The sequence below is a fragment of the Equus caballus genome, chromosome 14 (genome assembly GCF_041296265.1).
Source record: "Equus caballus isolate H_3958 breed thoroughbred chromosome 14, TB-T2T, whole genome shotgun sequence".
Taxonomy (NCBI): domain Eukaryota; kingdom Metazoa; phylum Chordata; class Mammalia; order Perissodactyla; family Equidae; genus Equus; species Equus caballus.
In genome coordinates, this window is record NC_091697.1 from 49,588,702 (window position 1) to 49,603,963 (window position 15,262).

General features: G+C 38.3%; 1 protein-coding gene across 18 annotated transcripts in view; it reads left to right on the forward strand.

Annotated features, from left to right (window-relative positions):
• NR3C1 (nuclear receptor subfamily 3 group C member 1) overlaps positions 1–15,262 on the forward strand; it is a 112,250-nt gene that overhangs the window by 66,143 nt on the left and 30,845 nt on the right. For 10 of the 18 annotated variants that reach the window (XR_011424933.1, XR_011424932.1, XR_011424931.1 and 7 more), the window contains 1 exon segment: positions 14,882–15,045. Coding sequence is in view for 12 of the 18 variants with exons in the window: in XM_070232637.1 (XP_070088738.1) it covers positions 14,882–15,045 (164 nt within the window). In the remaining 6 variants the exon portion in view is untranslated. 18 annotated transcript variants of the gene reach the window in all.

Here is a 15,262-nt window from a genome sequence, read left to right on the forward strand (position 1 = left end):
CTGTGGTCTTACATATGATCTACCCTGGAGAATGTTTCATGTGTACTTGAGATGAGTTTGTATTCTGCTGCTTTTGGATGGAAAGTTTTTTATGGATCTGTTAAGTCTATCTGGTCTAATGTGTTGTTTAAGGCTAATTTTTCCTTATTGATTTTCAATCCAGATGATTTATCCACTCATGGAAGTGGCATATTAAAATCCCCTACTATTATTGTATTGCTGTCTCTCTCTCCCTTTAGGTCTGTTACTATTTGCTTTACATATTTAGGTGCTCCTATGTTGGGTGTATAAATATTTACATATGTTATATCCTCTTGTTGGAATTACCCCTTTATCATTAGGTAATGCCTTGCTTTGTCTTTTATTACAATCTTTGTTTTAAAGTCTATTTTGTCTGATATACATAGAGCTCCCTCAGCTTTCTTTTGGTTTCTCTTTGCATGGAACACCTTTTTCCATCCCTTCACTTTCAATCTGTGTGTGTCCTTACATCTGAACTGAGTCTCTTGTAGAGAGCATATAGATGCGTGTTCTTTTTTTTATCCATTAATCCTCTATATGTCTTTTGGAGAATTTCGTCCCTTTACATTTAAAGTAATTATTGATAGGTATGTACTCACTGCCATTTTGTTCATTGTTTTCTGCCTCTTTCGTAGTTTCTCTCTGATTCTTTCTTCTCTCACTGTCTTCCTTTGTGGTTTGGTGGCTTTCTTTGGTGTTATACCTTTCACATTATCTTTTGTGTATCTACTATAGGTTTTGCTTTCTCATTACCACGAGGCTTACATGTAACAGTATATTTTATGTTGATACCAGCTTAAGTTTGAGCACATTCTAAAACTACATTTTTACTCTCCTCCCCTTTTTATGTTTCTGATGTCACATTTTACATCTTTCTATTTTTTATTTCCCTTAATTATTGTAGTTAATAGTTATTTTTTACTACTTTCATCTTTTAACCTTCATACTAGCTTTATGTATGATTAATATGCTACTTTTAATATATATTTACCTTTACCAGTGAGATTTATACTTGCATGTGGTATAAATTAGTGCCCTTTCTTTTCAGCTTAAAGAAGTCCCTTTAACATTTCTTGTAAGGATGGTTTAGTGATGTTGAGCTCTCTTAGCTTTTGCTTTTCTGGAAAACTCTCTCCTTCAGTTCTGAATGATAACTTCATGAGGTTAACTATTCTTGTTGGAAGTTTTTTCTTTCAGCACTTTGACTGTATCTTCCCACTCCCTTCTGGCCTGCAAAGTTTCTGCTGAAAAGTCTACTAATAGTGTTACAGGGGTTCCCTTGTTCTCTCTTTAACTTTTGACATTTTACTTATGATGTGTCTTGGTGTGGATCTCTTGAGGTTCATCTTCTTTGGAACTCTCTGGGCTTCCTGGATCTCGATGTCTGTTTCCTTCCCCAGGTTAGGGAAGTTTTCAGCTGTTCTTTCTTCAAATAAATTTTCTGTCCCTTTCTCTCTCTCTCTCCTCCTTCTGGGGCCCCTATAATGCAAATGTTACTCTGCTTGATGTTGTCCCATAAGTCCCTTAAACGATCTTCACTTTTTAGAATTCTTTCTTGCTGCTGTTTGGGTGAGTTCTGCTGCTCTGTCTGAGATGACTGATCCTTTCTTCTGCTTCATCTAGTCTGCTATTGAACACTTCTAGTGTATTTTTCAATTCAGTTATTGTATTCTTCAGCTCTCTGACTTCTCTTTGGTGCTTTCTTATATTTCCTATCTTTGTTGAAGTTCTCACTGTGTTGATGCATTCTTCTCCCAAGTTTGGTGAGCACCTTTATGACCATTACTTTTATCTCTGTCAGGTAAATTATTCATCTCTGTTTCACTAAGGGTTTTTTCTGAGGTTTTATCTTGTTCTTTCATTTGTAACATATTCCTCAATTTCCTAATTTTATTTGACTCTCTGTGTTTGTTTCTATTAAATGAAACAGCTACCTCTCCCAGTCTTGAAAGAGTGGACTCATGAAGGAAATGAACCCTTACTGTTCAACCTTGCCATCCTCTTGGTTGTCTCTCAAACCTTTGTGATTGTCCAAGCAGTCTAATTTATTTTTAATAGCTCTAGTTGTTGATGGCATGCCAAGACCTGTCAGTGTTCACAGGGAGGGATCTCAGTCAGCACCTAGTTTCAGACTGATTGGAACCCAGACCCTCAGGCAGCAGCTTTTGAAGTATGCAAATATTATACAGTCCTGTGGGACCATAATTGTAAGCCCTGCTAGCCCCCAGAGCCAAGCGATCAAGGAGTGTCCCCTAGGTGGCAACCACAAAAACCAGGGCACTAGACATGTGTAAGAACTCTCCTCCATGAGATATTGGTGCTTTGGAGCACAGTAGAGGAAGTATGTGAAGACATGCTCACCTTCCAAGGTCTCTGGAAAGGTTTACAGTCAGCCCCTAGAGGTGTGTTTAATTAGAAGGCTGACTCTTAGGCTCCTGCTCTGATGGTAGGATTATAGGCCTCTTTCACAAAGAAACTGAGCACCTGGGTCTGTTGCCTCTTGCTGTGCCCTGAGAGTGGTAGCTGTTTAAGAACTCTTTCTCTGTTAGTTATAGTTTTGTGGGACCTGTGAGTTTAAGCTCCCTGGCCTCCAAAGCCAGGTGATGTAAAGGTGTCCCCTGGTAGCAAATGCATAAATCAGGGAAATCAGACCAGAATATAAGCTCCTTCTGGGAGTTCGTGGCAAGCGGGAGTGAGTCAGAGGTAGAGTGGAAAGATTGTGCCCACTGGGCTCCATTCCCTGAAGGCACCTCCATAGGCCTCTAGGAGTATGCCAGGCCAGGAGGCTGCCCCCTCAAGTCAAAGCTTCTGGACAGGGGCCAGCCTGGTGGTCAGCAGTTAAGTTCGCCCATTCTGCTTCAGCAGCCTGGGGTTCACTGGTTCGGATCCCAGGTGTGGACATGGCACCACTTGCTAAAAGCCACGCTGTGGCAGGTGTCCCACGTATAAAATAGAGGAAGATGGGCACGGATGTTTTAGCTCAGGGCCAGTATTCCTCAGCAAAAAGATGAAGATTGGCAGTAGTTAACTCAGGGCTAATCTTCCTGAAAAAAAAAAAAAAACCTTCTGGACAAAAAAGTAAGCCTCCTTCTCAGAAAGACTGGAGGTGTGTTTCAGTCTGCTATCTGTGCAGTGCTCTGGGGGTGGTACTCTGCCAAGAACTGTCTCTATGATTGTTACCGTCCTGTGGGACCCAGGAACACAAAGCCCCCTGGCCTCCAGAGCCAGACACTCAAGGGGTGTCCCCTGGGCTGCCACCACAAAAACTGGCACACCAGACTTTAAAAAAATACCAAAAACCGGGACACCAGACATGTGTAAAAGCTCCCTTCTTGGAGATACCAGCACAGTGGAGTGTGGCAGAGGGACAGCACAAGGACAGTGCTGCTGGCTTTAGTCAGGCAGAAGGAGAGCACAAAATGGCGCCCACCAGTTCCTCTGTCCCTGGAGAGTTTCCTAAGAGGTTCTTGCCCCTCCAGTAGACAGTTGGATATTGGTAAATGACTCCTTCACATACAGTCTGGGTGCTTTCCAAGCTGTTGCCTGTGGGCTGAGTCTGTGCACGAGCTTTTCAAGAACAGTCTCTCAGTTTGCTGCAGCCAGTCTCTTGAATGTGAGGCCCATTGGTTTTCAAAGCCAGATGTTTTGGGGGTTGTCTCTCAGGTGCAAGTCTTAAGTGTTGGGATGCCTGATGTGGGGTATGAACCCTTCGCTCCTCAGGGAGAAGCTCTGGATTTATGAGATCCCTCCTAATTGTGGGTCCCTATGCCCAGGATGGGGCTTTTGGCAAGACCACATCTCAGCTTCTCCTACCCACCTCCATGCGGCCCTTTTCTGGTTTGATGGGAAGCAGCTGTTCAGCCAGTTTTCGGTTCTTTTTCAGAGGGGATTGTTCCATATGTAGCTGTAGATTCAGTGTGTCCGTGGGAGGGGGTGAGTTCATGATCTTCCTATGCCACCGTCTTGGACAACCCCCTAGTTCTCTAACATTTCTGAATCTTTATTTCTGCATCTGTACAGCGAGATTAGTGATATCTATTTTCAAGGGATTATAGACTCTGTATATCAAGTGCCTAGCACATAAGAAGGGCTAAATAAATTGTAGCTGTTATTACATAGTCAAGTTAAGTGTATAATTATGGTACTTTAGTGCCTTTAAATTGAGTAACCACAATTTTTTGGCTTTATCAGTCTTCTCAACATCAGTTGACATGTTAATTTGCATCAATAATTTTTTCCAGTCAAAAGATGTAAATCTTCTATCTGTAATACTGGTAATGTGACTAAACAGCTCCTTTCTAGTTAAAGCTGTATAAAATTAACTTCTAAATTTTACTGTAAGTATTAACACATTTTCCAAAACAGTACAGAAATTATTATTCATATCATATACCTCCAACTGGATACTTAGGTGCAACAGTATATTTCAGAAAAATTAAGTGCATCTCAAAAAATTCTAAGGTCTAATGTGTTAGTCAAACATAATTGCTTCAAAGCTCCTTTAAGAGCAAAAATGGTTTATGAATATACAAAGCACTCCTATTTCTATTTTCACATTTTTCATACATGGTCTCCATGTTAATTCAGTATTTAATGGCTAATGTGACACTACCTTAATAATTTAGAATGTGAATATGCTAATTTTAAGATACGTCAATATAACAAGAATCTAAAGAAAAAATGAAAGTCAATATGATAATTTCTACTCCATTGTGATACCAAGCATAGTCAGAAGAGGGGGAAAAAATTATTTTTGATCTTTTAACTTTTCCTCAAGACTATCAACTTGACTCAGTCTTTTAAAAACTATCAAGCTGAATGGATATTACACTGCAGGTCTCTGTCAGGCAACACAGTCATGGAGGTAAGGAATATGGATTTTGGAATCAGGCAGTGCTGAATTCAAATCCAGGTTGTGCTGTGATTTTGGACAAACAAACGGCTAAATTTCTGTATTCTCATCTGTAAAATGGACTAGTAGTAAGGATTATTTGAGATAATATATTTATTAAAGTACCTAGCCATGGAGCTTGGCACATAGAATTAAAAATCAGTAAGTTGGTTTCCAATATGATTATTACTATGATGGGAGTGTTTGCTTATATTGCTGATGTCCATTAAGTAACTTTTATATCATTCTAAAGACTGCTTTGTTATTTCTTTCTTCCTTCCTCTTCCAAGGAGAAGTTTACCAATGTTTTCACTATTTATTAAATATTTAAAATTATTCCTTTAATTTGTTTCAGTGAGTATTTAGGATCCAGGGAATGAAGTGAAAGCATCATCATCAAAACCTGAGGGAAATGTATATAGCAAAAAAACTCATCTGGGGACCAGCCCCGTGGCCAAGTGATTAAGTTCACGCACTCGACTTCAGCAGCCCAGGGTTTCGGCGGTTCAGATCCTGGGCGCAGATATGGTACCGCTCATCGAGCCATGCTGAGGCAGCATCCCACATGCCACAACTAGAAGGACCCACAACAAAAAATATACAACTATGTACCCAGGGCTTTGGGGAGAAAAAAGGAAAAATAAAATTTATAATAAAAAATAAAATTAAAAAACTCATCAGGGAGACTGGCATAATAGAGAAACCAAGAAGTTCTCACACTAATGTAAGAATCTAAGAATCGAAGAATTAAGCCCTAGCTTTTGACTGAGGGCAGGGAAGGAGGGAGTATGTGGCCTTAGATCAAGTTGAGGTTGGTTCTGAAGGTTTTGTTCCTTCTTTTATATTAGTATAAATATGAATATAGCATAGCTGTTCTGCTTTTGTTTGATTTTACAAACATCTTTGTAGGATTTAAGAATTATGCTAATAGTGCACTATGAGCTATACAGAGTTTGTGGATCATCTGAAAATTTAGTCAAACAATACAGACTGTTGCACAATTTTAAGGCAACTGTTTTTACCTATTTGACCTGCTCTGGCAACCCTTATGTGGGCAAAAACCTTCATGTGGCAGATCAGGATTGGAAGCGGGCACAAGAACTTGCTACTTTTTGCTGCATATCACTGAGACATCAGACATCAGCCTACAAAGTTGAAGGCATTATTCCTCAATTTGAAGACCTAGATCTACCTCAGCTTCTCAGTTTTGCCACTTTATCCTAGTGAGGGAAGTGGAATATTGGTTAAGAACACTGATTTTGGTGTCAGAAAGACCTGGGTTTGAGTCCTGACTTTGCTACTTTGTCACCTTAAGCAAGTCAACTTCTCTAAATCTTCGTTTCCTCAACTGTAAAACAGTGAAACTAGTACCCACTTCTTAAGTTTGTGGAGAGGATTAAATGGGATAATGTGTATAAAGAGCTTGCATGTTAGCTCCTAGTATTCTGGATATACTCTCATAAACATCTACCATGTTAACTGCCTCAAATTCTTTTGCAGAACAGATAAAGATATAATGTATAAATAAGCTAAATAAAATAACATATACTGGACACTGTACAAGATGCTGGTGATATAAAGAGGCCTAAGGCATGGACCCTACCTAAAAGTAATTATTGATAGGAACATACCTCAAAAGGTATCATAGGATCACCTATGAAAAGTGCTACATGGCAATGTTTAAGGGAATCTAGAAGTTGTCATGGATCAGAAGATCCATGGTGGATGCTCCAGGCTGGGAGAACAGATCTTAGCACAAGCTCCCAGGAGAAATGTGGCAGGGAGTAGTAATTTCATAAATATCTGTAGAATACAGGATCCCTAAGGTGATAAAGAAACCAAATGGCTGTGTAGAGGATCAGGAAGACATATGATAGGAGAAAGAAGGAGGAACAAGATTGTGGATCATGTTGGGCCTGTACTATATACAATGGAGGAACCACAGAGAGTTTTAATCATGATGGGCAAAAAGAGTTTTAGCAGTTTGGGGGACAAAATGGAAAGAGAAGCAGCTGGAGCCACTGCAGTGGTTAAGGCAAGCAGGAAGGCATGCATTAAGATGGTGGCAGTCAGAGTGGGAAGGAAGAAAAAAGTACATGATATACTGTTAGAGTAATAAATAGGATGTGGGAAAAGGGCTGGAATTGGCAAAACCTCTACATTTAAACCTGGGTTACTAAATATAGTGAGAGGAATTCAAGCCTCTCTAAGAATGGAGTAAGATATTGAGAAATATGCTGCTATCGTAGTTGATGTGGAAATGACAGGGATTCTTGTTTTCCTTGTCATCTTTATTCAAGTATTTCACAGTAGTTATATTACAAATTACAGTAAGTGTTCAAAATTCTAGAATTCAAAAATTAGATAATTTACTTTAATGTAAAATGAGGTCGAATACAAGCCATCAATTTAACACAATTCTAAACTAAACTACAAACCCAAAAAAGACCGTAGTTGACAAAGTCTACTTAATCTACAAAGTAGATGTACATGAATGAAACTGAAGAGGACTCCCAAAGTTTAAATAACTGAATGTACAAAATACAAAAGATGCAGGCACAAGCCCAAATTCAGGCTTACTATGCAATTACAAATAATTAATAATAACAATGGCTTTCAACTAAGGGACCTCACACTGAAGATACCTACAAATAGTACCAGAGCTGAACCAACTTAATCAAAAAATGTTAAGATATTACCACCCACTCTCTAAAAATAGAACCTAATAAAACTACAAATGCACTGGTATATAAGAAAAATCCAAGTCAAGAAAGAACAGGAAAAAAAAAGGTGAGATTCAAGCTCAAAAACACAACTCCATGGCCATCAGTTTCAACCCTGGATATTATAGTGAGATATATATTAGAAGGCAGCAATAAGTGTACCACTGTCTCAAACTTGTTCTTGCTTTCTTTGAAGATGTCACATTAATAATTTGGTGTACCAAACCATAATTATACTTCTGTGCTCTTAAGAAATGAGAAAGCATCAGATAGAACAAAATCAGGTCTTCACTCTAGAAATAACCATGTAATGAAAAAAGGTTTTCTTCACTGTTCTTGCTACGTACTCTTTGTCTTAGTGTTCTGTATACCACATCATCATTACTCCCCATTAAAACTCACGTCCCCTAATGCAAACCTGAGCAAACAGAACTGAGAATACATGCAGCCTGAGAAAGGGGTGCTACAAGATTTCATCTGTTAGGAACTAAGCTAGCTAACACAATGACCAGACCAGAGGACTGATTCTTAGAAAGAGAAAGAAAATTATTTCTTCTGGAAAACGTGTTAGACTTTAAGAAAGAAGCATAGATAAGGTGACCATATTCCCTCTTTACAGGAATAAATATACAGATCCAAGGAAGCCTTTACAGACCCAAGTATTTTCTTCTGTACCTCCTACCGCTACCCCTACCCCACACCTTGGGAAATATGGACAGCTTCTTGGAGTTTATTGATTCAAGACCTTCATTTTACGGACAAGGAAACTAAGCCCAGAGACATGGACAGGCCATTGGTGTCTCACAGATCGGCGGGGGGGCGGGCAGGTGGGAATCTCCTTCACTCATCCTTTAGTAAAAATGTTACTGGCCTATTACAGTACAAGTTTTGTTGCTCTAACCTCCTCCCTAAGACGATTGAGTATAAATGATGCACAGTTTGAGAAACTGTCCTAAAATGCACCTAAAGTTAAAACCAATAGAAACCTCTCTCAAAAACGCAAAGAGAATAATCAGCTTTTCTTTGGCTTAATAAAATAAGATAAAATGTGTCCTGCTGAAACCATTTAAGAGAAATATTGTGAAAGCCTTCTCCCAGAGTATTTTTCTATTTGATTTGAAAACTATTCCGTAGCTTATTATCAAACAAATCAGTAATCCTTTAGCGAATGCAGGGATAAATGGGCAGGAAATATAGTCACCTGGTGTATGCAGCTGAGTATTTACATTTTTCCTAATGAACAAAGATAGGAAAAGTGCAGGCGACTTTAATGTGTAAAAACCACCTTTTAGGGCTAGCTCTAGAGGGAAAAACACAAGTAAATTACTGACTCAAGCTAGTCACTAAACCTGTATAGTCCCTGGCCTCAGCTCTCTTCTGAATCTCTTTTTGGATTGTCTTGAATCAAACAATATTTAGGGTTGCCTCAGTAGGGCAGTTGCCCCATTTTTAAAGATATAGTTTCGAAGGTTTTAAAATATGTTTCTGGTCCATGTTGAATTTTCTTTTTTTCTCCACTTTATGTTGCTTAAAGCTTTGTGGCAAGAGTTTCTTCACCTCAGCACTATTGACATTTGAAGCTGGAGAATTCTTTGTTGTGGGAGACAGTCCTGTGCACTGTGGGATGTTTAGCAGCACCCTAACCTCTTCTCACGAGATGCCAGTAGCATTTCCCCAGTTGTGACACTCAAAAATGTCTTCAGGGGACATTACCAAATGTCCCCTAGGGAGCAAAATTGCTCCCAATTGAGAAACACTTAGGGTATTTGGACAAAAACTGGTGAGCCAATGAGAATATACCTATTCCATTTGTAGTTGGTAAAAATTAATCCAGTTGTAGCAGCTTTATTTCCAGGATTTTTTCCCCGTGTTAACTAACACTTGTTCTCTGCGGTAATAATACCCTTTTTGCCTTTTTTTCCAAATGGATTTCTTGCATTTCATCTAGTCTGTCTGATTTACGGTCCTCACTATTCACTGTAACAGCAATTCTTAAAATGTGGTCCATGGACCATTGGGAGTCCCCAAGACCCTTTCAGAACTACTTTCATGATAATACATAATCTTTATTTGCCTTTTTCACTGTGTTGACATTTGCACTGATGGTACAACAGCAATGGTAAGTAAAACTGCTTGCATCTTAGGATACAGTAATCATTGTATTCACAGCCATGCACTCACAGTTAAAAAAGAAAGAAAACCAATATATAATTAATTCTGTTAAATATCCACCCTTGAATATATGTGTCTTTTTAATATCTATCTGTGACAAAATGGGAAGATGCATAAAGCACTCGTGCTGCATTTGATGACTGCCTCAAAGAAAAACGTATCTAAGACTGTTTAAGCTGTGAGTTGAAAAAGCCACTTTTTTCATGGTATACCATGGATAAACTATGGTTTTCAGCCTTGGGTATTTGAGAGATGTTTTCTCAAAAATGACTCAAGTGAGCTTATCACTTCAAGGAAGACAACTGACAGTATTTTTTGCCAATTGATAAAAATTAGAGCTTTCAAACAAAATTTAGAGTTTTGGAAGATTTATATCTACCACTGTAAGCTTGACAAATGTGATTGTTTTATATTGTATCATGAATTGTGTCAACATTTGGAAGATCTGCGTAACTTAGTGAACCAGTATTTTCCAACTGACCTATGCATCACAGTACAAAATCATGCAGGGGTAAAAGGTCCATTCAAAGTGCAAGACAGACCAATGGATTTTAACATAACAGAGTCACAGCAAGTTCACTGATAATGGTTTCAGATTCCACATTGCAAAACTAACCTTTAAAAAACTAAGTTGTCAAATTTTGGTGTAGTATCAAAAAAGAACATCTGCAATTACCTGAATTTAAGCTTCTGGAGGACCATTAATCCTCTCTTGGCTCACAGGGAAGACTATTTCTCTTTCCCTGAGATCCTCCAGAAGGGAAGGAGGAGTTGGGGGAGGGAGAAAAAAGAAGTTAATGTCTGGGGGTTGAGGAGAGAGACATGTTGTTTGATGATCACCAAATGTATGCCAGTACTTTTATGTAACTAATATATAATCCACATAAAAGTTCCTAAAATGGTACCAATAAGGAAACAGACTCAGGGGTTAAATCAGCAAGCCCCTGTCACACAGCTAGCACTGGAGCTAGAATTTGAACTCAGATGTAATGTCTGTTTATATAGCTGACTCTTTTCCTAGTAGTACTGACACAAAAGGCAGCTAAAAAATATTATGCTACTCCTACCTCGATCAAAGTTTCAAGGTTCATTATCATTTCAGTAATGCATTTCATGCATGATATGACTTGCCCATATGATCCGACCTCTGTATCCTCACAGTACCTGGCATTCAGGTGCCAGAAAGTGTGTGCTGAATGAAAGAGTGTAATTTACCTGCACTTTTTACATGCTACTCAAGGTGTGTTATAAACTTTCATGATCCATCCATGACTGTCTGTCTATGATCCTCCTTTCATCAGTTGCTTTTCTTGGAAGAGAATTAAATAGAAAAACCCAGCTTTATTTGTTTTTTCTCTCTCAACTCTAATGTGAACACAGCCTCAGGAATAACTTGGTGTCCAGCACACTCTCCATTCTGAATGGGAAACAGCTTTCAAGTATTCACCTGAAACAAGGTATTTTGTTCCTATGACTCTGCACTTAAAAGAAAGCACCCTGGATACAGTCAGTTCAGAATAGAATCTTTTAGCATCTTCAGAATGTTTGGCACAGCTGTAAACACACATTGAGCAAAGACCAGGACATTTTAGCTTCTCCATTCAAAGGGGGTGTAATATGCATTCTTATTACGGTGTGCTTTTTCTTTCTTTCTGCCTTGTTTTCTTATTAAAAGATGGTGATTCCATATGGTTTTCCTTTGAGTTCTAACCATTTCGTTGCACCCTAGTCCTTTTAGCAATATCACTGGGTCACGTCTTCGATTGAATACTGTTTTGCATTCATCCATTTCTCCCAATGGTGTTCATTATGTGCCATCAAAGTCCTCATATTTGTGTGAAGACTGATTTTTTCCACTGATGTGTGTGGTGCACTTGGCAGCTTTCCATGTACTCAGTTCTAATCTGATGTAGCCTAGAATGACTGCCTGAAGGGATGCCAAAGCCTGACTTAAGATCCAGATTCTTAGCTACAGTTCTATCGATCCATTTGTTCATTCAGTTTTAACTTTCTCTTTTGTCATCTGAGGCTAAGGGTTGAGTAGCCTGAACATGTTCTGCATACGCTCTAATTTATAAGTGAGAATTTGGGAATACTGTCCTAGGTTTTAGTTTTAGACAGAATACTACTACTTTCCACTTACACAATACTTGTAATACTTTTTTCTTTTTGAGCAAGATTAGCCCTGAGCTAACATCTGCCACCAATCCTTCTCTTTTTGCTAAGGAAGACTGGCCCTTGGCTAACATCTGTGCCCATCTTCGTCTATTTTATATGTAGGATGCCTGCCACAGCATAGCTTGATAAGCGGTGTATAGGTCCGCACCTGGGATCCAAAGCAGCAAACCCCGAGCCACTGAAGCAGAAGGTGCGAACTTAACTGCTGCACCACCAGGCTGGCCCTTATAATGCTTTTTGATAAAATCTGCAGTTTTCCTGAAAGAGAAAAGAATGAACGTTTATCGAGTACCTTCTATATGCAGGAACTATGTGCTAGACTTTCTGTGTGTTCTCCTGTTTTCACAACACACACACAGGTGATGTCCTTCCCAGTTTACTCATGAGGAAACTGAGACTCAAAGTAGGAGATACCTACCCAAGGTTATACAAGGTTTTAAGTGGTAGAGCTAAGATCTGAAACAAGTCAGTTTAACCACAAATAGGCTGCCTGATCAATCTCCTATTACTGCATGACCTCATCTAGAGGTGGTGATATCCTTTTCACAGGTTTGTTGAGAGGACAGATGAGATTCTATTCATGAAAGTGTTTTAAAACTATAGAATACTACAAAGTACTATTTTAAGTACATACATACATGTATGTATGTGTACATATAAATATATACCTTACGTATAAAAATAGATATATATAATTGATTGGGAAAACATTACAGAACCTTTCAAGTCTTTAAATACTGCACTCATTTTCCATAAACTAAATATAAAAACAACTGGTTGGTTCCTAAAAATAGATGTCAGGTAACAGAGATTGGCTGAGCAGGAATAGGAGCATCTTCAGAACAGAAGCCAAGGAAGTTTTTGCCTCCCTAACGCATTGCTCTGTTCACTCATTCCAAGACCTTCCTACTTCTCTGTAAAACTCTGGCCCAGAGCAGCCCTCTACATTAGTCACAAGTTTCCATCAATCAAGGGTGGCTCGTGCCAGACGTACAGGAGAGTCATTTCAGGTATTCTCTTCCATTGTAGGCTTTCAATATGTACTCGGTCCATTCTCCTAAATCTAGCAGGGAATCAATGCCTTGTGATATGGAAACATCCAGAAATTCTTCTTGAGAGTGTTCAGAGAACAATGTGAAACCATGGGGCCTATTCCCAGAACTGGGGTCGTGGGAATGCTGTCCTGTTGACTGAGCTTCTTAGACAAACAAAGGGTTGGCAAGGTGCAGTAAGCTTCATTTCAGGACAGAATTTAAGAGGAGCTTATTTGGATTTATTGGCCTAATTACTTCAAGTGACATTTATAAAACAAATTGTCATTCTATAATTACCTTTTAACTTTATTCCTAAAACAGAACAAAAAAGATATTACTTAATAAATATAATTTCTAACCATGTTAACAACCAAGACAATTTGTTAGTTTGCTCTGTGAATTAATTCAATCACATTTGTAATTGAGATTTAGTATTGTTACTGGCTGCAATAATGAAGAATGACAAAGAGACAACTAACACCCCAAGTTTATTCCTAAATGCCATCTCTTTTAGAGAATAGGAAAATTAAGAAAATTTCAGAGAAAGTTAATGGTATGTTTATGAAAGTTCTTATATAGGTGAAAAACAAAACACTTTAATATGTAGAGCTCCAAAATCAACAGATTGCTACCATCCGTGTTTCTGAAAAACGCATAACCAGAGAAGGAATGGGAAGCCTCTAGAAATGTTGTAGAGACTCTTTTTACAGTTACACAAGGTTAGAAGGTTAGAAACTCTGTTATACAATACAGTTATATTTCTAAAGTTAGCATGTAAGATAAAAATTCTTTAGGAAGATACAACATTAGTAACCATTGTATCATCTATTATGAAATGTTTTATAGTGAGTTTTTCCTCCAACATTAAAAGGATGTTTCATTGGTTTATAAAAAAATACATCTTCATAAGCAAATGTGGCAAAATGTTAAGAATTGGTGAGTATAGGTAAAGGGTACATATCCATGGTACAGTTATTTCAACATTTCTGAGACTTTGAAAGTTTTCAAAATAACAAATTAGGAAAAGAATATTTATCTGTAAACACTAAATCTACACTCCTTGTAGTGAGATGAGACCTAGTAGGAGAAGCAGATTCCCATTTTCTAAGTATTTCTCCAGGGCATATTTTCATCGAGTGAGAAGGGCAGGATGGTCCTTTCTGTTGAAAGCCTAGTGCTTTTCCCAGTCTTACTGCAAGCCAGAGAAGAAGGTTATAGAAAGTAATGTTTCTGCATCAGTCTTTTCTAAGTCATAAGAAACTGTGGTTTCAGCTAGGATTACATTGGGAACGAGACATATAGGACTAAATCCTAATATTGTAAAAAGTTTTTACTCTAGTAGAGGGCGTGGGTAGATCTGTAATGAGACTTGAGTAAATTTAGAAAGATGCCTGTACAAGATCTTAAAATTGTGGTGGTGGGGGGGAATGATGTCCTAAGCAATTAAAGGAGTAGGAGGCATCTTTTTGGGGTGATGGATATAATACAATTTCTTGATCATGGTGGTATTACATAACTGTCTGTTCAACAAAACTCATCAATTGTATGCTTATAAGTGGTGAATGTTATCGTAAATGACACCTTAATAAAGGTGATTATAAATCCTAAGCAACTAAAAATTGTAATTTCTAAGTACAATTTCACTTTTAGGGGATACTTAAAAAAGAAATGACCTCACTCTTAATTTTGTATAAAAGAAGAACAAAACATTATTTGAATATATTTAGATAGGATATTTTAATGCTTGCTAGTACTTGAAGCCAGAGTTCAGTGTGAACACACTCACTGTGGAGTAAGAACTGTATTTTGATATTCCTTTGACAGTCCTGACACTTAAATCATAACATTGCTTTCTTCTTTAGCCCTGGAATGAGACCAGATGTAAGCTCTCCTCCATCCAGCTCCTCAGCGGCAACGGGACCACCTCCGAAACTCTGCCTTGTGTGCTCTGATGAAGCTTCAGGATGTCATTATGGGGTCTTGACTTGTGGAAGCTGTAAAGTATTCTTCAAAAGAGCAGTGGAAGGTAGTGTGTGTTTTGAAGAGTTTTATTTTTCCTCTATTTGGTTCCTGTTTCTCAGAGTGGATTTTGAAATTTCTATTATATGCAAAGTCCATTAAGGCTAGAAGTTAGTAAAGCAGGGAGAGGAGAGTGGCTCCTCGGTCCTGCAGTGGGAAAGAGATTTTTTAAAAAAGCAACACAGGCAGAACTAGAATAAAATAGAAAAATATGAATTGAAGGG